The 24,863-nt window shown below is 35.7% G+C and overlaps 1 protein-coding gene across 6 annotated transcripts in view; it reads right to left on the bottom strand.

Annotated features, from left to right (window-relative positions):
• The window catches only part of SPATA17 (spermatogenesis associated 17), a 265,096-nt gene that overhangs the window by 63,534 nt on the left and 176,699 nt on the right, over positions 1 to 24,863 (bottom strand). For 5 of the 6 annotated variants that reach the window (XR_009490826.1, XM_002693949.6, XM_005216791.5 and 2 more), the window contains one exon: positions 18,456 to 18,591. Coding sequence is in view for 5 of the 6 variants with exons in the window: in XM_002693949.6 (XP_002693995.2) it covers positions 18,456 to 18,591 (136 nt within the window). In the remaining variant the exon portion in view is untranslated. Of the gene's footprint in view, positions 1 to 15,556; positions 15,939 to 18,455; positions 18,592 to 24,863 lie in introns of those variants that run through there. The other variant, XM_010813105.4, reaches the window with a different exon arrangement.

The following is a 24,863-nucleotide window of genomic DNA, read 5'->3' as shown; positions in this document are numbered from 1 at the left end:
AAGATGATTAACATTTCTTTTGTTGAGCATAAGTTCAATTGGAAGGGAAATGTAAAGCTTCATGACTGGGTACTCTATCTGCAATCTTTGGAAACATATCTCATTTTACTATTTGATGAAAAGAGTTCCATGTATCCCCTAGATCACTTCCTACAAGAGCATGAATTACTGCCAAAGATGCTACCTCCAAATCTGGAAATGGAGGCATCTATACTCCTTTACAGTAGTCAACTTCAGAGAATTTTCATGAGAAAATACAAACAGGATAGAAAATAAAGTGTCCTGAAGATAAGGAGTCAACTTTAAGTAGATGCTTCAAAATATCTGAGAGAAATAGGAAGCCCTGGTTAGAGCAATATGATAAGGAATACAGTAGGTTTGTAATTACTTAGGTAATTGAATTATTATTATTTTTCAACACACTACTGCCATAGTAATGCTGGAAAGTCATGGCTTCTTTAGAACATGCATTTTCTCTGGAAAATAAGATTAAAGGAAGATAATTACACCTATTCTCTAATTCCAGATGAAGTACTTTTGCAGGCTGAAGTGGAAAATGACAATTTATGTCTGTATAGGGAGAAATCTCTGAATACCCATAAACAATACAAATTTCTGTTGAAGTTCACTTCTGCTTTAGTGTCCCTAAAATGACACATGTATCCACGGCTTTTGGTTGTCGCAGAGTATGTCAATAAGGCAGACTCCAAAAGACACAGCCTCAATGGCTGAAGGACAAAGGAGCTGAAATGACATGAGTTCAATCTCTAGAATCTCTATAGATTCTTAGAAAGTTTCCATATTCTTTTACTTCAACCTTTGTTCTCTGACAGAGCAAATTATTGGCATTCTGATCCCATTTGCTACATATACCTAGATAAATTATTTTTAATATTTGTTGCCATTAGAACAAAAAGTTTAAATCAAATTAATTTCAAAGATAAAAGCATTGCCATACTAAAAGTCTACCCAAACATTTCAATGTTTTAACTCGTGTTAATAAAAATATAGTAGTGTTTTTATTGAAATTTACTTCTATAAAATTTCATTTCTTTACTTGAAAATTTTATGTTCATTTCCACATTTTTATAAAATACACATTTGAGAGTAATAGTTGTAAACAAAACTTTAGTTTCACTTATTCTGTGAAAGAAATTAGTTTTCAATGAAACAAAATGATGGCATGCAAGTGTTGTGTACACTGTATATTTGTACTTTCTTCTGAAGAGAAGGTCCATAGCCTCAATTAGATTCTCTGGAGTCAGAGATCAAAAAGGGTACTGATATTAGTTTGAAGCCTTAACATCATTTCTGAATAATGTAGGAGTCTCCAGAATTAAACTAAAAACCTGCTTTGCTACTCTGTATTTTATTTATTTTTTATAGAAACATAGATGACGTGCAGTATTATGTTAGTTTCAGATGTACTACATAGCAATTTGACATTTGGATAATTATTAAATAATCTCTGTGATAAGTCTACTAACCACCTGTCCGCATACAAAGTTACTACAATATTATCAAGCATATTCCTTATGATACGTTATGTCTCTGTGGCTTATTTATTTTATAACTGGAGGTTTTTATTTCTTAATCCCCTTCACCTGTTTTGCCCTGGATTAATATGGCAGTTTTATTTTTGATTTTTTGAATTAAAAACAAATTTCCATAGTGATTGCACCAATTTACAAGCCCACCAGGGTTCTCTTTTCTCCAAGTTCTCACCAACACTTGTTATTTGTTATCCTGTTGATGACAGTCATTCTGCCAGGTGTGAGGTGGTATCTCAGTGTGATTTTAATTTTCAAGTCATTTCCCTGATGATTAGTGAGCATCTCATGTGTCTGTTGGCCATCTATATGTTCTCTTTGGAAAAATATCTATTAAGGTCCTCTGCCCAATTTTAAATCAGATTGTTTTTCTGATGTTGAGTTGTATGTGTTCTTTGTATATTTTGGATACTAATCCCTTACTGGATATATCATTTGCAAATATCTTCTCCCATTCAGTAGGCTGCCTTTTTGTTTGGTTGATAATTTCCTTCCCTGTGCAAAAACTTTTTTAATTTGATGTAGTGCCATTTGCTTACCTTTTCATTTGTTTCCTTTGTTTGAGGAAACAGATCCAAAAAATGTGGCTGAGACTGTACAAAAGTGAAGTCGTTCCATCGTGTCCTCTGACTCTTTGTGACCCCATGGACTGTAGCCCACCAGGTTCCTCCGTCCATGGGATTTCCCAGGCAAGAATACTGGAGTGGGTAGCCATTTCCTTCTCCAGGAGATCTTCCTGACCCAGGGATTGAACCCGGGTCTCCCCCATTGTGGGCAGATGCTTTACCACAAAAAGCATACATTAAAAGGATCATATGCCATGCTCAGGTAGGATTTATCCCAGGGATGCATGGATGATTCAATATTCACAATTCAATCAATGTGATACATTATACCAACAAATTGAAGAATAAAAATCATATGATCATATCAAAAGAAGTTCCTTTATTTAACATAAGCCATAGCAATCAGAGAAGAAAAAGAAATAGAGGAAACCCAAATTAGAAAGAAAGAAGTAAAACTTTCAGTGTTTTCAGGTGACATGATACTACATACAGAAAATTGTGAAAATGCTACCAAAGTACTAATAGAACTAATAAATGAATTCAATAAAGTTTCATAACACAAAATTAATAAACAGAAATCATGCATTTCTATACAGTAATAACAAACTTTCAGAGAAATTAAGAAAATAATTCCACTTACAATTACATGAAAAAGAATAAAATATTGAGAATAAATCTAACCAAAATGGTAAGAAACTTGCACTCTGAAAACTATAATACACTGATAAAAGATATTGAAGACAACACAAACAAGTGAAAAGATATACTGTGCTCATGGACTGGAAGAATTATTACTGTTCAAATGGTCATACTACCCAAAGTAATTGACAGATTCAATGCAACCTCCATCAAAATACCAAAGTGAAAGTGAAAGTGAAGTCGCTCAGTCGTGTCCGACTCTTTGCGACCCCATGGACTGTAGCCTACCAGGCTCCTCTGTCCATGGGATTTTCCAGGCAATAGTACTGGAGTGGATTGCCATTTCCTTCTCCAGAAAAGGCATTTTTCAAAGAACTAGAACAAATAATTTAAAATTTTGCATGGAAACACAAAAGACCCTGAGTAGCCAAAGCAATCTTGAGAAAGAACAAAACTGGAGGTATCACACTTCCTGACTTCTATACTGAAGGCTATAGTAATCAGAACAGTATGTTATTGTCACAAAAGGAGACATATAGATATAGAGAATAGAGAATTCACAAATAAGCCATGCTCATATGGTAAATTAATCTATGACAAAGAAAAAAAGAATATGCAATGGGGAAAAGAGAGCCTCTTCAATTAATGGTGTTGGCAAAATTGGACAGCTACATGTGAAAGAATAACACTTGTATCTCACACCATATACAAAAATACAGAATGGATTAAACAGTTAAATGTAAGACCAAAAACTACAAAATCCCACTCTATATTTTAAATCAAACTTCCCACATAAAATAAGTACAAGAAATGAGATCAGCAAAATTATTTCTTACAAATGAAAATAAAACCAAATGATTCAGTGGGGAAAAAGATAGTGACTTGACTTACACGAGTCATCTTTGGAGTGTAGGTAATCAGGACTTGAGCAGAAATGGCCAAGTCGACAATCATGTAACATACACTTGTAATGGATTCTTTGCCTTGCATTATTCTTGTTAATTATACTTCCACAGAGAAAACCATCGTGGCATAGAACATCATTATATGTAAGTTTCAACACAAGACAGCTGGTTCTTCATGTATTTCCCTTTCCCATCTTATCTAATGATGCCTTTCCTGAATGTGGGTGTGTGTTCACAGTTATGAAGAGAAGAACTAGTGAGCTCACCAGGGCAAAGACAGACCTTGAGTACCTGCTGCAGACACACTTCAGTTAATGTGTTCTTAAGGCAGCTAACTCTTTGACTATAACTTCAAAAATAAATAAGTAAATAAAGTAAAATAAAAACAAATACAGTGTCATCCCCTATGTTCATAATATATGATAATGATGAAAATAGTTATCTACCAGAATTTAAACATGTATAAATTTTGTTTACACATACATAAAAGATAGGAGATATTTGAAAAAGAGCATCTTTCTTTGTTTTCTAATAATAGATTTTACAAGGGCAGTATTTTAAGCTCTACTGCACCCTACAAATACAAAGAAGCTTTCTGGAAAATGCACTTTATTTTTATGTTAGCAATCATCAAAAATAAACCCTTCAATCTAACACTGATTATTTTAATGCTACTAAGTCCTACATTTATATGAATAGAGTAGTTACATTCTGAGATGATTTTCTTAATAGAACACCAAATACTGAACATTTGATATCTGAAAATATTCCAATCTGACAAATTCCTGCAACTTCAGATCCTTTGTTATTTGGGGCAATTACATCTATTGTAGCTAGGTAACATGACAGTTAGAAAGTTGAAGCATGGGAAATGTTATCAGTAATGTTTGGGGATAAAAAGCAAAAGTATATGTGTTAGCTACCAAAATACCTAATATATTTTCTCAACATCTTTTTCTGGGGTATTTTTAGAATTTTTATTTTGAAATTTAAGTAATACATGCCATGAACATGGAAACTTACTTTCAAAACTAAGTACACTAAAATTTTATATATAGCATTTTGAACACTTAATTATGCTATTAGTACTGGAAAATATATTCATGCTTGCAGATTAGATTGCTTCCACCCTCACACACTATTTATTTGGTATCAAAACATAAATGACAGAAATTTCTGAATTCAATTAGAAAAACAATATGCAGTGTCTCAAGAATCAAGGCAAAGCTTCAAAGAAGTACAACTTCAAATACTTTTTTAAAAAAAATAGAATTCTGAAAAAAATACTTCAAATTTTTCATGGTTTATAAGCTTTCACAATATAAATGAGTTTCTATGGAGTATGCTGACAAAACGGAAGTCATTTTCTTAACATATTATATACACGACATAAAGTGAAGGAAACACATAAACAGTGAATGCTAGTGCTCTTCATTATTTCTATAAGAAATGCCAACATGGCATTAGGTTAGTGAGCCTCAAAGAGACTTGCACAGACACCCTTCCAATCCAGTCTTCTCATGACAAATAATTAGACAAATAACAAAAACACATTCAGAAAGAATATATAATAAAACAAATAAAACACTGACTATATACATAAAAATTGTATTTTATTTACCATAAGAAAATTTTGGACTAGGATGTAATTTTTATATCATGGCTTAATTCTTAAAATACCAAACTTGCCAGTCATACATAACTTCACTTGGGAGAAGCAATGTCATTGGGGAAAATCTTTCCTAAGGAAGAGAGGGAGAAAACTAGGAAGTCTCCCCATTATTTGGCAAAAGTTGAGTGACTGCCTGGGTGAAAGGAATTTAAAAGAAACCAGGTGTCAGGGAGAAGATGAAGAGTTCTGCACTAGCTATAATAAGTGTGAGTTCTCTTTGGATAAGCAGAGAAAACAACTGAGAAAGTAATACAGCAACATTTTTCTCCTCTAATGCTGCTTACAGACAAGCTACATGATTAAATGAGGAAAGTAGAGAGAGCAAGCCATTTATAATACAACAGACAAATGACAATGCATTGCTAGTTAGACAACATAATAAGTACCATCTAATTTTCTCTTTAAAATCCATTTATTCTTCAAAACCCTAGATCATCATCAAGGGACTACATTTTCCAATTGAGGGATTACAGAGGAGGAAAATTATGTTTTATTAAATATTCCAATTTTTGTGAGCAAAATCTTTGCAAATAGCTCTTGGAATAGATATAATAAAAAAGTTAACGTTAACACTTGTACCTTTACAACCATCATGTGAAATATTTTCACTACTTTTGTACCTCAGAGTCTTTTTTCCTTAAAGTCAGTTGCTGCCCAGATTATCAAGTTATCAGTTTTCAGTCATCTGAAATTTTGGTTGTTAATATGTTAACATGCTAACAGAGGTAAAATTTTCCCTAATAGTTTACAATCTCATCATAATCACCTAAAAAGTAACTCACAAATTAATCCAGAGTTAACGATGCAAATATCAATCTGGCACTTCTATAATAGAATTTACAAACTGTAGCCCTCTCAAAAGCAGTCTGGGAGTATGGTTTCCAGCATCTTGTTAGGATAAATATGAATGTTTAAATAACCCCATGAAGAATGCTTTTAGGAGAAAATATATTGCATTTAGGTATAATTTGGAAAATATGCAGTTAAGTATGTTAAGAGAAATTAAATCCCCAACAATAATTTTCACAATGGAACAATTTCTTCAAATGAATTCTCAAGCAGGATATCTGGTCTGTGAAATCCACGAGTAGAGTTCCATGCACTCCTTGGCACACATTACATAAGTGATATGTAGTGATAAGGAAACACACAATTAAAAGAAGTATTTGACTTCTCCTTTATTTTTGTGGTATGTGTTGTTGTTGGTTCCCTTTGCCATTTTATAAGACTTAAAGACATTTTTTTAAGCACCAACTTGTAAATTTACCAAAAATTTTTTCAAAATACTATTTTATAGTGCTATAAAGTCAATTCAAAGATACAAAAGAATATAAAATGTTACCTGTAAGTTTAAAATCATCTTGATGGCAAGCTTTCACATATTTGTCTTAGTGTAGATGGTTGATAGACAAGTTAGATGGTTGATAAACTTCAATATTTAATTTGTATAATATTAAGGCGTAGTATAGGAAATATATTTAAATTAATAAAAACAAATTAATCTTTTAATTATCTAGGACTCAGCCGATTTATTAATGTTAGTTTACTATTACTTTCTTCTCTTGGGATTCCCTGGTAGCTCAGCTGGTAAAGAATCCACCTGCAATGCAGGAGATCCTGGCTTGATTCCTGGGTTGGGAAGATCCCCTGGAGAAGGAAACGGCTACCCACTCCAGTATTCTGGCCAGGAGAATTCCATGGACTGTACAGAGTCAGACACAACTGAAGCAACTTTCACTTTCTTTTCTTAACTAATTTTTATTGGAGTACAGTTGCTTTACAATGTCGTGTTAGTTTCTACTGTACAGAAAAGTGAATCAGTTATACATATATCCCCTCTTTTTTGGATTTCCTTCCCATTTCACTCAGCACAGAACACTGAGTAGAGTTCCCTGAGCACTGATACTATCCCTGAGCTGTTGGATAGCATCTTGCCCACAGTAGCACTTCTTTCAAAATTGGAGATAATCCCTTCAAACCCTGCTACTGCTTTATCAACTAAGTTGATGTCACATTCTATTGATACATCCTTAGTCATTTCAATAATTCTACATACCACCTTCATCAGGAGTAGTTTTCATCTCAAGAAACCACTTTCTTTACTCAGCCCTTAGAGGAAACTCCTTATTCATTCAAGTTTTATCAAGAGATGGCAGCAATTCAGTCTTCGGGCTCCACTTCTTCAGGCTCCACTTCTAAGGCCTGTTCTCTTGCTACCTGAAGTGACTTCCTCCACTGAAGTCTTGAACCCCTCAAAGGTATCCATAAGAGCTGGAATCAATTTTTGCCAAATTCCTGTTAATGCTGATACTTAAACTTCTTCCTATGAGTCACAAATGTTCTTAATGGCTCCTAGAATGATGAATCCTTTCCAGAATGTTTTCAATTGACATTGTGCAGATCCATCAGAGGAATCACTATCTATGACAGTGATACCATACAAAATGTATTTCCCAAATAATAAAACTTGAAAGTCAAAACTACTCAGTTCATGGGCTGCAGAATGAATGTTGTGTTAGCAGGCATGAAAATGATATTAATCTCATTGTACATTTCTGTCAGATCTTTTATATGACCAGGTATGTTGTCAATTAGCAGTAATTCTTTTTTTCAATATACTTTTAACATTTATTTCTCATCATCCCATGGAGTACAGTCACAACATGGAAACTTCTTGGGGGCTCCTCTGTGTTGACCATATCATATTTCAGCCAAGAAAGGTCCAAGTAATTTGGTTTCCGATCCCCCTGTATAACCACCCTCAACTCGCCACTGCCAACTAAACCCCTTCGAACCACTACAAAACAATAAGACTTTTTTCAAAATAAAACCACTACTGATTTTCAAAGAAAAAATTCCACCATTGGATATGAAAAGAGCATTACCAGGATTTGATTTTCTTTCTCAATGGATAAATTTATGATCATATGAGATAGGAAAAACTACTTCTAATGAATCCTCTGGTTATTAGAGTTTGGGTGACATACAAAGTGATGAGTAAAGCATGTCTCTATGTTTCAATGAGCAGCAATATTTTGAAAGGAAATTTTTTTTCGGAGCAGTAGGCCTCAAGAGTGGGCTTACACTACTCAGTAAACCATGCTATAAACAGATGTGCTGTCAACTAGGCTTTGCTGTTCCATCTGCAGAGCATAGGCCGAGTAGACTTAGCATAACTCTTAATGGTCCTGGGATTTTCAGACTGATAAACGAGCACTGGCTTCAACTCAGTCACCAACTGCATTAGCACCTAACAAGAGAGTCTACCTGACCTTTGAAACTCCGAAACAGACAGTGACTTCTCCTTTCAAGCTATGAAAGTCCCTGATGGCATTTTCTTCCACTATAAGTCTGTCTTACTTACACTGAAATTTTGTTGCTTAGTGTAGCAAGATCTTCTTGACAACTTGCTGCAGCTTCTGTTAATACATTAGCACTTGGCAGCTTCACCTTGCAGTTTTATGTTATGGATATGGCTTCTTTCTTTAGACTTCATGAACCAGTCTCTGCTACCTACAAACTTTTCTTCTGCAGCTTTCTCACCTCTCTCAGCCTTCAAAGAACTGAAGAGAGTTAGGAGATTGCTCTGGATTAGGCTTTGGCTTAAGGGAATGTTGTGGCAGTTTGACCCTCTATCCAGATTAGTAAAACACTCTCCTTATAGGCCATAAGGCTGTTTCTATATGAACTAGAGCAGCACTTTTAATTTCTTTCGAGAACTTTTCCTCTTCATTCACAGCTTGGCTAACTGGTTCACGAGGCCTAGGTTTCAGCCTATCTTGGCTTTAGACATGCTTTCCTCATTAAGCTTAACCATTTCTTGCTTTTGATTTAAAGTGAGAAACGTATGATTCTTCCTTTAGAACATTTAGAGACTATTATAAGGTTATTAATTGACTTGATTCCAATATTTTTGTGTCTCAAGGAATAAGGATGCCAGAGGACAGGGAGAGAAATAGGGGAATGACCAGTCAGTGGAGCAGTCAGAACACACACAACATTTATCAATTAAGTTCATTGTCTCACATTAGCATGGTTTCTGGTGCCCCCAAACAATAAAATAGTAACATCAAAAATCACTCATCATAGAATAATCATAAATATATAGTAATAATAATACTAAAGTTTGAAATATGGTAATATTTACCAAAATGTGACACAGAAACATGAAGTGAGCAAATGCTGCTGGAAAAAATGGAGCTGATAAACTTGTTCAACAAAGGTTGCCACAAGCCTTCAATTTGTTTTTTAAAAAAATGCAGTATCCAAGAAGTGTGATGTGGCAAAGTACAATAAAATGAGCTACACCTATAGCTTTTACTATAATGTCACTGTGTGAAAATAGGGCTAATAATGGTTAAATTTTAAATGATACAGAGAGTATTAGAGATTTAGAAGATCATCATAAGTGGTCAAAATACATTAATGAAATAGAAAATTTAAAAGATCATCAATACAATAACAGCTAAATGTACAGTATTTACTTTGTTGGGTATCCTTCTACATAATTAATATGATTTCCTAATTCAGGCATCATAACAGTGTAAGGAAGGTAAAATAGTCCGCTTTCCAAAGGTGAGAAAACTCAGATACAGGGAATTTAAATAAACTGCTCAAAATCAGGCACATAAGCAGTCATTTGAAACTAGAAACTCTGACGCCAGAATAATCTGATAGAGCTGGTGTCTGTATTAGAAGAGGGAGGACACCAACCACAGCACTCTCGCTCCCTGGGTACACACAGAAGATGCCGTGAGGACACCAGGGCAGGAGAGCCAGCAAGCGGGGCCTCACCAGAAACCAGTCGCTCCCTGGATATACACAGAAGATGCCGCGAGGACACCAGGGGAGGAGAGCCAGCAAGCGAGGCCTCACCAGAAACCAGCCCCGAGAGCACTTTGATCTTGGACTTCCGGGCCTCTGGATTGTGAAAAAACAAATACAACCCACCCGGTCTGTGGTATTTTGTTATGGCAACCTGAGCGGACTAACATAGTAACCAAAGTACATATGAAGAACACAAAAGGCTGTATGACAACAAGAGAGTGTTAGAAAATGAATGGGGAAAAAAAGAGCTTTTCACAATCACAATAAAATATAAGTTTCTTAGGAATAAGTCTAATAATAAATGTGTAGAATCCATGTGAGAAAACTACAACTTCTACTGAGAGGTGTGTGCTCTCGGAGAAGAAAGTTCAACTTCATTAAAATCAAGGACATGCTAGCTAAAACGTAACATCGCATCTATCCAATTGGCAAAAAATCTTAAGGTTGACAATAATAAATAATGGAAGGACTACTGTAGTATCACTGTTGTGAACTAAATCTGAATAGTTCTTTGTAAAATATAATCTTATGGAACAAACTTGAAAATGTATTCAATATATATCCTATAATCAGTAATACGTTTCTCTCATGTGAACCAGGAGATTTATAAAGGAATCAACATAATAGTCACATCAAAATGGTTGATTAGAGCAGCTGCAAATAATGCATATTTTTCTCCAATAAAATGGATAAATTGTGGCAACTCACGTGTGGAATACTTTACAACAGTGGAAAAAATTAAATGCAAATAAAGGGCTTCCCTTGTGGCTCAGCTGGTAAAGAGTCCGCTGCGAGGCGGGAGACCTGGGTTTGATCCTTGGGTTGGGAAGATGCCCTGAAGAAGGTAAAAGCTACCCACTCCAGTATTCTGGCCTGGAGAATTCCACGGTCTGTATAGTCCATGAGGTTGCAAAGAGTCGGACACGACTGAGCGACTTTCATTTTCACTTTCACTATACATGGTAAGAGAGCTTACCAAGTGGTGCTAGTTGTAAAGAACCCACCTGCTAATGCAGGGGACATAAGACATGGGTTCGATCCCTGGGTAGAGAAGATTCCCTGGAGGAGGGCATGGCCACCCACTCCAATATTCTTGTTTGGAGAATCCCATGGACAGCGAAACCTTCTACAGTCCATAGCGTCACAAAGAATCGGACACAACTGAAGCGACTTAGCATGCATGCATGCATACACAGTAAGTGTGAGGTATAGAAAGCCGTTTGAAAAATACACGTGATTTGATTTACACATTTATACAAATACATTTATATAAAATGCCTAAGATATGCAAAACTAGCTATTGCTCAGGAATACAAATATGTAATAAAAGCATAAAAGCAAAGGAAGTATTTACAATTCAGGATAGCAGATCTCTCTCATTGGAAACAGAAAAGATGGAATCATTGAAGTAACACACAAGACTTCTAAATAACAGGAATGTCTTCTCTCTAAGCCAGGTAAAGATTTCACTAATTCATTATTTTATAAATAATATTCTGGTATTCTGTATCATCTTGACACATAATAAAGATATTTTTTTAATGTACAAACTATTATGTATAAAATAAGCTATAAAGTTATACTGTACAACACAGGAAAAATGGCCAATATTCTACAATAACTGTAAATAGAGCACAACCTTTAAAAATTGTGAGTCACTATGCTGTACACTTGTAACTTATATAATACTGTACATCAACTACAACTTTAAAAAAAAAGCCTTAAAAGCCAAAAAAATTAAAATTCAACAGAATAAAACATATATATAATGTACAAAAGTTTGGTGCATTAAAGAACAGAGTTAATATAAAATAATAAAGATTCTGCAAATATTTCACAGCAAATTAAAAGCTAACTAAATGAAGTACATAATAATAGAACCAATCCCCTTTATAATAATTCCACAGAATTAACCATTTGTTATTATATCTAACAAAAATATTTCCAATATCTGAGATAAAGTATCGGTACTTTCAGAAAACTGGAGGTTTCAGGGTCTGTGACCTAAAAATTCTAGATAAAAGATGTTAAGATCTTTTTAATGCATAAATGACCTGGGGAAAGATCAAGGGGATTCCTTGGGAGAAAGAACTGACAAGAAAGTGCATTCCAGTGAGCATGATAGGCAGCTTCTGTCACATGGTATACACACATCCATAGAGTTCCAGAGTCTGGGCACAGTATGGCGCATGGTCAAAAAACAGACATCTGGGCTTTGGGTACAGCAAGAGGTTAGACCAGAGAACAAGGTATAAAATCCAGCATTCCTGAAAAATAATATTTTCAGTAGATGAAGTAGAAAAAGAAGAAGATCCTATTAGGGAGACTTTGAGCATATATAATCATCTCACCCTTAGATCTGAGTTGAGTAGAAAAAAGTAAATAATTAAGTTCAGGAATCACATTGAGATTAAAAACTTTCAGAAAGAAAATATATAGGCAAGCCGCAACTCCTCTAGGTGTCAAACAAAGATGGTGCCCTACAGCATAGGGCACAGCTGCACATCTAGGGCAAGCATCTTACCCAGGGTGATGTAAACGTTACAGACCTCAGAAGGAAACGTTTGCCATAGTCGCTCTTGGGCTGTACAGTTATTAATCTAATGGAGCGATCTCTCAATCTCTTTGTGACAATTTTTATTGTCACAAAATAAATTTTTTTTAAAAAACCATTTACCATGGTTCTTAGAGACGGGGGGAAGATTTGGGAGAATGGCATTGAAACATGTAAAATATCATGTATGAAACGAGATGCCAGTCCAGGTTCGATGCACGATACTGGATGCTTGGGGCTAGTGCACTGGGAGGACCCAGAGGGATGGTATGGGGAGAGAGGAGGGAGGAGGGTTCAGGATGGGGAACACATGTATACCTGTGGCGGATTCATTTTGATATTTGGCAAAACTAATACAATTATGTAAAGTTTAAAAATAAAATAAAATAAAATTTTTAAAAAATGTGTTACATTACGTTTGCTCATCACTCAAAGGTATTATTTTAGACTCAAACACAAACTGAGTACTTAGGTTGATGTTGTTTAATCAGTAAGTCTTGTTTGGCTCTTTGCGATGCCATGGATTGTAGCCTGACAGGCTCCTCTATTCATGGAATTTTCCAGGCAAGAATACTAAAGTGGGTTGCCATGCCCTCCTCCAGAGGATCTTCCCGACCCAGGGACTGAATCCACATCTCCTTCATTGGCAGGCAGATTCTTTACTGCTGAGTCACCACGGAAGCCCACTTAGGTTAATAATTAAAGACTAATATGGTCAGTTCTAATCTACTGAAAATCTTGGAAACATCACTGCATATATTAATATCATATTTATTCATGAATTAAAATTAAAATCAGAAACTCTTGAACTCATTTTTAAAACTATAATTGAAAATTTCCACACAATGTAACAAACCTATCTGAAACAAAATATTGATGAAAAAGCTAAGGAAGTGTAAATTTATACATCTCAACACTACACATCCAAGCTATTCTATAGGTTAAACACTATTTTTCAATATAGTGTAACACAATAGTGGTTCTGTCCTAAAGGCATAATAAACTAGAGTATATGCAAAAATGTATGCATATTCAAATGCACAATACTTTATAATAAAAAACTGTATACGCTTATATTTTCCCTGATGGTTGCTGACCTCTGGAATTCAGGTACAAGGATAATCAGAGGGAGAACACTGAAGAACTTCAGTCCCAGATAGATCGTCAGAGAGACAGAAAAAGCACTTGAACTGAATATTTGATTATTGAAGACCATCCTCCTAAGCAAAATATTTTCCCTCAATTACACTGAATTATTTAATTGTTTACATTTGCTAATGAAACGAAACAACACAAAACTAACAACGGTCGGGGGCTGTTTTCAGCAGACACATAATCATCCATCAGCGTGTACAGAAAGATTCTTAAAATTATATGAAGCTGGTCTGTTTAAAGAGAAAGGCATATTTTATCCCAATCAATGCATAAGAGTAAAATTACCCATAACTGAGGCCTGTTTCTCTGATGTACAGTTCAGCTGTAATGATCCCCACACACTGCTCCTGCACATCAATTATGATAATCATAATCACGGTCGTTGAGCTGGGTGTTCATTATTATCAGGATGCTGGTGACAGCAGATTCAATCACCGGGTGCCATGGGCAAGCAGTCACAGTCCCACCCAAGTTTCTGCAGACAGCGACGTGCCACATTAAATCTATGATGTGTTCCACATCCCACTCCATTCCAAACGCCGTCGACGGTAAAGGTCAACTTTATGTTCTGTGCAATATGCTTAGGCTCTCTAAATTAATTCTTTGGAGTACTAGATATTTTTATGCTTTGTAGCTTAAAAAATTCTGTTTAGGACCAAAATGCATGTGGAAATAACACAAAAGGGCTGATCTACTGCTGTAATTCACCTATAATAAGGCGTGGGAGGAGAAGCTCTGTCAACATGAACCATCTTAAAAGTCTCTTCTTGAATTTTGCAAATAAGGGAAAACATGAAGTGGTTCCTATAGTCAGTTGTCCAAAATGCATATGAAACTCATTCTTATTCAGATAAAGGCCTGAGACTATTGTTTCTGCTTCAGTAAATATGAACATGTTCGGATGTTTTGACAATCAAAAGAATGTTTTTAGTAGAAAATTTTTTCTTGGCCAACTCTTTTAGACCTAGTCAGATAGATGAAATTAATGGTGACTGATAGATTCTCCTTATTTAATTTCATTTCTCTTTCAGATATTGAGATCAGCGCAACAAAGAATTTATAAATACAAAGTCTTTGCTGCTGCTGCTAAGTCGCTTCAGTCGTGTCTGACTCTGTGCAACCCCATAGACGGCAGCCCACCAGGCTTCCCCGTCCCTGGGATTCTCCAGGCAAGAACACTGGAGTGGGTTGCCATTGCCTTCTCCAATGCATGAAAGTGAAAAGTGAAAGTGAAGTTGCTTAGTCGTGTCCGACTCTTAGCGACCCCATGGACTGCAGCCTACCAGGCTCCTCCGTCCATGGGATTTTCCAGGCAAGAGTACTGGAGTGGGGTGCCATTGCCTTCTCTGACAAAGTCTTTAGGTGAACTTAAAAAAAGTTTGACCATTTAAGACACAGACCTAGAATCTAACAGTTAACTTAGAGCATTTTACAGTTAGATAAAAGAAATATGAGTAAATTATATGATATGTATACTTTATTATTGATTTCCATAAATTCAAAAAATGATATATATGTATTATTTTTCATTATTGATTTTCATACTGTCAGGAAAATTATATTATTTGCTCTTAATCTGCTGACTTTGTGATGTCTTTATATACTGTTCATGTTAATAACATGAAAATAAAACAAAAATATTAAATACTATTTATTAACTGATTTAATATGAATATGATTAGAGAAATAAAACATTTTACTTTTCTCTCAATGTATACCCTTTATCTTAGTTGTATAACAAATGGTCTGACAGTTACAACCTCCATGCTTAAATAAACGAAAGAGAAAAAAATTCTCCAGGCACACAAACTTAAAACATGATGCAAAGAGTGGAGAACAGGAACCAAATATATTTGTTTCTTAATTTCAGTAAATCTAATGCATTCAACTAAATCTTATGTGTATTTAAATGTTTGTAAATAGTCCATCTTCCAATAGAAGCAGCATAAAACAACACCAGTCTTTTCCCTCTTCAACATTTTGAACTCGACAACTCACTAAAACAATCCTTCATCTACTAATAATCAATAAGTTGTGGTCTCATGTCTCCAAAATCAAACAAAGTTTTATCTAAAATAAAGAAAAATCAGTGGGCTTTTAATCATTTATTGGGCAGATCACTGAGCAGCAAGTCAAAACATAAAATATTTTCATAGAAACAATAGAATGGCTACCCTTGTACTTTATAGAATCTATTGGCTACACAGGAATAATTTGTCAATCTAATAAGGTTATTTTAAGAGATCAGAGGAAGCGGAAAAGAAGGAAATGAGGACTAAAATTAAATTTGCATTTAATATCTTTCTATGTGATTTTGTGCAAGTGGATTAATGATTTATTAAGACATAAGGAATCTCTACACTTTCTTAGTTTTCAGGATCTACAAGAACAATTATTTGTCATTAACTTTCCAAGTATGTGTACTTTCTAAAAGTATACAGAGGCAACAATGATTCCTCCAAAAGAACAAAATAAACTTTTTTTTTAAAGTGAATATCCAAGAGTCTCTATAACTTGATTAATCTAGTGAGACGAATGCATAGTCTTGAAATATGTCAAACATATGAATAAACCTATGGCATAAAACCCAAAAGAACCATATTATTTTAGGAAAGAGACACTGGCGCAAGGATTTTTCTTATATTGAAGTATCACAGTGTCCTAAGATAAGTCATTTACATTTTAAAGAAATGAAATGAGGATTTCCTTGAATTAAATAGAATGGTGATGGCTAAACAGCAAAAAATAAAATTCACGTCAAATAGAAAAATGAGTTGTAGATCACATTATGTACATTCAAAATACAAAATTAAAAGGTTTAAAAATCATATTTACCCTATATTCTGAATGGCTGCATATTAGGTAAAAAACAAATGCCTGGCATAGTCTTACTATGGATTTTTTATGTAATAATATTGTTATCAACTTTCAGGTTCATCAGTCAGTGGACCAGATTGAACTACTCATTTACATATTCCTTATGCCATGGAATTAATGTTTAGTGTTCTAGAAGACCATTAAAAAAAAAAAAAACACTTAGTAGCTACAAAAGAAAAAGCGACTTCCAAAGGAATCCAAGCACGAATTCCCTTTGACAATGCCATTATTTACAATGTCCTTAAAAAAGAACTTTTCTTAGAATTTGGTAAAGAAAGATCTCATTTCCCTTAAAGATCTAACATGTTTCTTTCACTTGAGCAGTAAGGATGCCTCTGCAACTCTTGTTCTCTGCATCTTAGATTCCAACAGGTTGTATTTCCTAAGTCTCTGACCACCATAGTCACGTGCAAGCATGCTCAGTTGCTCAGTCATGTGAGACTCTTTGCAACTCCATAGACTGCAGCCCGCCTAGCTGCTTTGTCCATGGGATTCTCCAGGCAAGTATACTAGAGTGAGTTGCCATGCCCTCCTCCCAGTCCCCCTTTATTTTGTGGGCATAGGTGCTCTTCTCATCTAAGATTGTTTCCCCTTGTTTAAATTTCTAGAATATGGCCTATGTTGTATTTACCACTTGATAAGGTGCCTTCGGGGTCTTTCCTGGTGGCTCAGGAGTAAAGAATCCACTTGCAATGCGGGATACATGGGTTTGATCCCTGGATTGGGAATATCCCCTGAAGAAGGGCATGGCAACCCACTCCAGTATTCTTGCCTGGAGAATTCCATGGCCAGAAGAGCCTGTCGGACTATATTTCATAGGGTCGCAAAGAGTCGGACATGACTGAAGCAACTTAGCATGCACGCACACAAGCAAGGTGTCTTAAAAGTCCTTTTGGTAGGAGACTGTGTGTAAATGAATAAATCCTCATTGACAGACTACTAATAGAAACAATAGGCCTGGTAGTGTATGGAACTCAGTAGCTCTAGGCCCTTTCCAGAATATAATTTCCTGCTCCACTTTATCTGTATAATTTTGATATGAGTAAGTTTGAGTTTCTAATTGCTAGACAATAGGTTAAAAACCCAGTAAGAACTTTCCTTGTTACCTCCTATTGTATAAGACATGTAGGTAGGGGTTTTCCCATTTTAGAAATTTTTATTTAAGTGCTAGCAACTATAATTCTGGAATCCAAAAGTAAATATTTATCTGCTTTTTCCTTTTCTATGTCATATATATAGATAGGGTATCACATATATCTCCCCTTTCTTCTTTCCTTCTTCCCTCTTACCCTCCCTCTTTCCTTTTTCCCTTCCTTTCTTCTTCCTTCTTTCCTAAATACCTATCTACATATACACGAAGGTTGAAAGAAAGCAAGGAAGCACTGATCTCCATGCCTGAGAGTTAGCTTAACTCTATTCCACAGATTCAGACTTGACCCTAATTGGCTTTGCCAAAGCTAATGATCCATGCCATTGACCACAGGTGGCCGAACCATAAAACACAAGGAGACGACAACAAAAAAAATCCACAAAAAAACTTAAACCTCTTACTGACACAGTAAGCTGCACTATCTTCTTATAAAATAGCTAAAAATAATTCTGTAACCATGAAGATATTAGTTGTAATGAGAGTATATTTGCTATAATCAGTGTCCATTTTTAGCATTTTCAAAGAAACATTATTTTCTTTTTAATATTGCATCAACTCACCTTGTTACAGATCCATCTCTTAGGATTTTCATCTCGGAAATGTTGAGTTCCATAAACATCAGGACCATATTTGCTTGATAAATGCATTGTCGGGACGTATTTTTTGTTTTTATGATAGGAAGAAAATGGCAAAAACCTGAAAGAACATTAAGGTAATTGTCTTAATTTGATTTGTAGAGACATTTGACTAAAAAACAAAGAATTTAAAGAAGTCATAAATTTAGGGAAAATAACACATGGCTTGGAATCAGAACAACCAGGTCTTCACTTCAATCTTGGCCACTGACTATTTCTGTTACTACCTTCTATGTATCTTCATTTCTTATTCCACAAATGGAGACACTAACATTTTACAGAATTTTGTGGGTCTCAAATATTTGCTAAATATAGAAAATGTTAATTAATTAATTGTGCCAAGTAACTAAAAACTCATCACATAAGTAAAAATGCCCTTAATAAGATGGTATTCCCCAAATGTAAAGGATGGCTACCATTGGCAACTCTCATTGAAATGGGCTTTCTTCACATCTTAACTTATCCAAATAATAAAGGCATTCTTGGTACAGAGTATGGATAAGGAAGCTTTTGAGTCAGTCAGACCTATATTTGCATCTTAGCTTTGCCCCTGCTATGTTTTCCCTCATGCTATGGAGTAAACTGGAAGGAAAGTGTTAGCTGCTCAGTCACATCTAACTGTTTGAGAATCCATGAACTGTAGCCCACCAGGCTCTTCTATCTATGGGATTTTTTTCCAGGAAAGAACATGGAGTGGGTCATCACTCGCTTCTTCAGGCGATCTTCCTGACACAGGGATCAAACCCAGGTCTCCTGCATTGCAGGCAGATTCTTTACCATTTGAGCCACAAATGAACAACTTAATATACACAAAACTTACGTGGTGCTGAAAACACCATGTAAGTATTCAATAAATAATGGTATTGCAAAAGTAGAAGTAGCTTATTGTCGTAGCTCTCAGTATCAGCACCACTGTCATCACCGCCGTCATCATTATCATTATTAGTTTTAATTTTATTTTGATCAACATAAAACTAAAAATTTTAAACTCTCACAGAACATCTCAGATTATGATACATTTATAGTGTAACCTGATGAATTGTTTAATCCCCCATCAAAACCTTCTGAAATAAGAGTAAAGGGATTTTTTTAAAAAGTTATAAGTTCATAGGAAAGAGGACACAAGAGAAAAAACAGAAGAGGAAAATGCTAACAAATTTTTGGCAGGTGGAATGCAGATAGAAAAGTCGAGTTCCAAAAGAGGAAGAGGCCAAAGAGAAATTATGCCATTAGTCCTGCAGAATCCTGGAAGATTCTGGAAGCTACTGCAATGGGTGAGAGTGAAGAATAAAGCTGAAAACAGGTGAGAAACCTATGCAAACCCCCAGGTTTCTCTCCCAGTTCATATATTCATAAAAAGAATGTATTCTCAGAAATATTACATCAGAAAGCTCTGGGCACAGGCAGGCCAGAGTGAGGCACCAAATGGAATATATGAATTCTAATTCAAAGATTACTCACTGAACTCTTCCCTTGCTCCTCTTGAAGTGACCTGGCAGCTTGACTAATAGATTTCAGAAGACTAACTGTTTCTTCTCAAAAGATACTGAGAGTTCCCAGTGCAACAACTTCAAATATCAACATTTGGAAATTTCTTAATTAAAAGGTCATATCCCAGTGTCTATCAGTCAAATAAGCCACTCTCACACACAAATACACTTTTAATCTGATGGTTAGAGTTTCCTTTTTAATATGAATTTATAAATGGATTGTCATTTGGGGAAACTACCAAGATGGAGGGCTTTCCTAGTAACTCAGATGGTAAAGAATCTGCCTGCAATGCAAGACTCGGGTTCAATCCCCGGGTTGGGAAGATTCCTTGGAGAAGGGAGTGGCTACCCATTCCAGTATTCTTGCCTGGAGAATTCCATGGTTCAATGAGGCATTGGCTCACACGGTAAAGAATCTGCCTGCCAGTGCAGGAGAACTGGGTTTGATCTCTGAGTTGGGAAGATCCCCTGGAAAAGGGAATGGCAACCTACTCCAGTACTCTTGCCTGGAGAACCTCACGGACAGAGGATCCCAGTGGGCTATAGTCCATGGGGTCACAAAGAGTCAGACACGACTGAGCAACTAACACCAAGATGGAAGAAAAACTCATATCTAAATATAAGAGATAATCTAAGAAGAAACATATAATATAGGAAAGAGGAGTAAACATCAGAAAATTTTAATTAATATAATCAAAGGAGATATGGTATCAATAATATTAGAGCTAGATCCTGTTTTAAATACAAGAAACTTTTAGAGGGAAAAAAGCAAGCTCTGGGAAGTAAGTATTTAATTTACGACTAAATTAAATATTCTGCCAAGAAAAATACTTTGAAATTCAGACACAGAAAAAACGAAATTGAGGTTAAACAAATTTTGGGGCAGATGCTGATATTTTCACATATATTATCTTATTTAATTAAGACAAGGAAAGGGCCTTTTTAAAAATCCCAATTCAATTGAAATTTCTCCCACTATATTCATGAATTTGTTTAAAAAATAATAAGCTTAGGAAATGTGTTATTGCATAAAGTTTCACACCTCTCTACAATTTCTTTTTAATGTTTATTAAGAAATTCCTTTTAAATATTTTTCCGAAGAAAATACCTTCTACATCTATTTAAGATAAAAAATAAACAGAACACAGAGCTTTGAATATACAAAATTCCACAAGCATGTATTATATATGCCCTTGGGAAAAGAGCTCTCATGTAAGACAGATTACGGTCCTTCCAGTGCTAATTTGCACACGGGATGGACAACACTCACACAAAAAATTAATGTGGCCCCAATGTCCCTTAGTATACAGAGGGGGTGCTGGGAGCCGGCTGCTGCACTTACACTTTTTATCACTTCTGAATTGCATTTTAATAGTACATTTTTCTTTTGTGTCTGGGCAAAATTTGCTTTCTCAAGAGACTGGATGGCTGAAAAGATAAGGCTCAAAGACTAGGTATTTCCCTGCACCTGAATTAATTTTAATTCCATTGAGCCATAATGTTTCATTAGAGAAACATGTAGTGCGTATTAAGTGCACATGTGTACGTGTATAGCTGTATATATAATGAAACTATTTAGATTCATTTTATAAATAATATTTAAAAATCTATCTTCAAATTCAGAAGAAATTATTTAAGTCTCAGATAGATTGCTATATAAAAGTACAAACAGCTATGAAAACCCTAAAAATAAATTGAGCTTTCAATCAAAAGTTTAGACAATGATCAACTTTACTTTTAAAATGGTATCTTTTAACAGTTTTAAATATATATTCAGATGTGCTTTATTCTTGCAGACAGTACTTTTCAATTAACTGAACATTATATTAAAGAAGAAGGTGTTATGGGTTTGCCTATTAATTTTTATAATGTCATCAAAGACACAGATCTGGCAGAAATTCTTAAATTCAATGTGGAGATACAGTGGTATATACAAATAAGTCATTACTTGAGTGTCTGCAGAGTTAGAAAAGAATTGGTAGAGGTCTCAGGAAGCAAAAATTAAAATTAATCAACATATACAAAATATTGGAGAAGGAAATGGCGACCTACTCCAGTACTCTTGCCTGGAGAATCCCATGGACAAAGGAGCCTGGTGGGCTACAGTCCATGGGGTCGCAAAGAGTTGGACGTGACTGAGCGACTAACACACACATACAAAATATATGGAAGTGAGTTAGAGAATGAAAATGGTTGCTGAAGAAACTGAAAGGGGCTCAGCATAACTAGAAAATTGAGTTCTTTATGAAGGAAGCAAAGGAGATCATGAACAGCTTTATAGCAGAGATGAGATGGCCCTAGGAGACTATGTATAGAAATATATTACAGATCTTTATAAATTGTGAAACATTTTTCTCCATATATATTGATTGCCCAAAAGAGTAGTTATCCAAGTCATGATGAACCTTGACTTAGGTAAATCATTTCAAACTGGGCATGGAGATAATGATTCATAGATAGCGAGACACATAGCTAGGGAACAAGTCTCAAATACCTGTTCAGGTTTCAAACATGTCCTAGAGAAGCCTTCTCTCTATTAAAGGGTGACTAATGAAACATATGTATTAAGCTCAAAGCAGGATTAAGGGTACTTTATTACAAGTTAGGAATTTGACTCCAGATAACAATAAATTCTTCAATGAGTTAAGATCACAATAAATTCTCCACTGAGTTATGCAAAGCATGTGAATTAAGTCTTTTCGCCTGGGCTAGAGGCAGGAAAAAAGAGCCAACTAGACCAAGTTTGAATGCAGAGTGCATCTTGAATGCAGAGTTCCAAAGAACAGCAAGGAGAGATAAGAAAGCTTTCCTCAGAGAACAATGCAAAGAAACAGAGAAAAATAATAGAATGGGAAAGACTAGAGATCTCTTCAAGAAAAGTAGAGATATCAAGGGAACACTTCATACAAAGATGGGCACAATAAAGGACAGAAATAGTATGCACCTAACAGAAACAGAAGATATTAAGAAAAGGAGGCAAAAATACACAGAACTGTACAAAAAAAGATCTCAATGACCCAGATAACCACGATGGTGTGATCACTCAACTAGAGCTAGACATCCTGGAATATGAAGTCAAGTAGGCCTTAGGAAGCATCACTATGAACAAAGCTAGTAGAGGTGATCGAATTCCAGCTGTGCTATTTCAAATCCTAAAAGATGATGCTCTGAAAGTACTGCACTTAATATGCCAGCAAATTTGGAAAACTCAGCAGTGGCCACAGGACTGGAAAAGGTGTTTTCATTCCAATCCCAAAGAAAGGCAATGCCAAAGAATGTTCAAAGTACTGCACAATTGCACTCATCTCACATGCTAGTAAAGTAATGCTCAAAATTCTCCAAGCCAGGCTTCAACAGTATGTGAACCGAGAACTTCCAGATGTTTAAGCTGGATTTAGAAAAGGAAGAGGAACCAGAGATCAAATAGCCAACATCTGTTGGATCATCAAAAAAGCAAGAGATTTACAGAAAAACATCTACTTCTGCTTTACTGACTATGCCAAAGCCTTTCACTGTGTGGATCACAACAAATTGTGGAAAAATTCTTCAAGAGATGGGAATACCAGACCACCTGACCTGCCTTCTGAGAAATCTGTATGCAAGTCGGGAAGCAACAGTTAGAACTGGACATGGAACAATGGACTGGTTCCAAAATGGTAAAGGAGTATGTGAAGGTTGTATATTGTCACTCTGCTAATTTAACTTATATGCAGAGTACATCAAGCGAAATGCCAGGGTGGATGAAGCACAAGCTGAAATCAAGATTGCCAGGAGAAATATCAACAACCTCAGATGTATACCTGTGGCGGATTCATTTTGATATTTGGCAAAACTAATACAATTATGTATAGTTTAAAAATAAAATTAAAAAAATAAAAACCAGAGACATCACTTTGCCAAGAAAGTAACAACTATTATTTTTATGTTAAAAAAAAAAAAAAAACTGAGATCATGGCATATGGTCCCACCACTTCATGGCAAATAGACGGGAAAACAATGGAAACAGTGACAGACTTTATTTTCTTGGTCAAAATCACTGCAGATATTGACTGCAGCCATGAAATTAAAAGACTCTTGCTCCTTGGAAGAAAAGCTATGACCAACCTAGTTCTTCAGTTCAGTCGCTCGGTCGTGTCTGACTCTTTGCAACCCCATGAATTGCAGCACGCCAGGCCTCCCTGTCCATCACCAACTCCCGGAGTTCACTCAGACTCACGTCCATCGAGTCAGTGATGCCATCCAGCCATCTCATCCTCTGTCGTCCCCTTCTCCTCCTGCCCCCAATCCCTCCCAGCATCAGAGTCTTTTCCAATGAGTCAACTCTTCGCATGAGGTGGCCAAAGTACTGGAGTTTCAGCTTCAGCATCATTCCTTCCAAAGAAATCCCAGGGCTGATCTCCTTCAGAATGGACTGGTTGGATCTCCTTGCAGTCCAAGGGACTCTCAAGAGTCTTCTCCAACACCACAGTTCAAAAGCATCAATTCTTTGGTACTCAGCCTTCTTCACAGTCCAACTCTCACATCCATACATGACCACAGGAAAAACCATAGCCTTGACTAGACAGACCTTTGTTGGCAAAGTAATGTCTCTGCTTTTGAATATGCTATCTAGGTTGGTCATAACTTTCCTTCCAAGGAGTAAGCGTCTTTTAATTTCATGGCTGCAGTCACCATCTGCAGTGATTTTGGAGCCCAGAAAAATAAAGTCTGACACTGTTTCCCCATCTATTTCCCATGAAGTGATGGGACTGGATGCCATGATCTTCGTTTTCTGAATGTTGAGCTTTAAGCCAACTTTTTCACTCTCCACTTTCACTTTCATCAAGGGACTTTTTAGTGCCTC

This window comes from Bos taurus, chromosome 16, assembly GCF_002263795.3.
Source record: "Bos taurus isolate L1 Dominette 01449 registration number 42190680 breed Hereford chromosome 16, ARS-UCD2.0, whole genome shotgun sequence".
NCBI classification, from domain to species: Eukaryota; Metazoa; Chordata; class Mammalia; order Artiodactyla; family Bovidae; genus Bos; species Bos taurus.
Note: the sequence above shows the minus strand (reverse complement) of the source record. Positions and strands in the feature narration are given on the sequence as shown.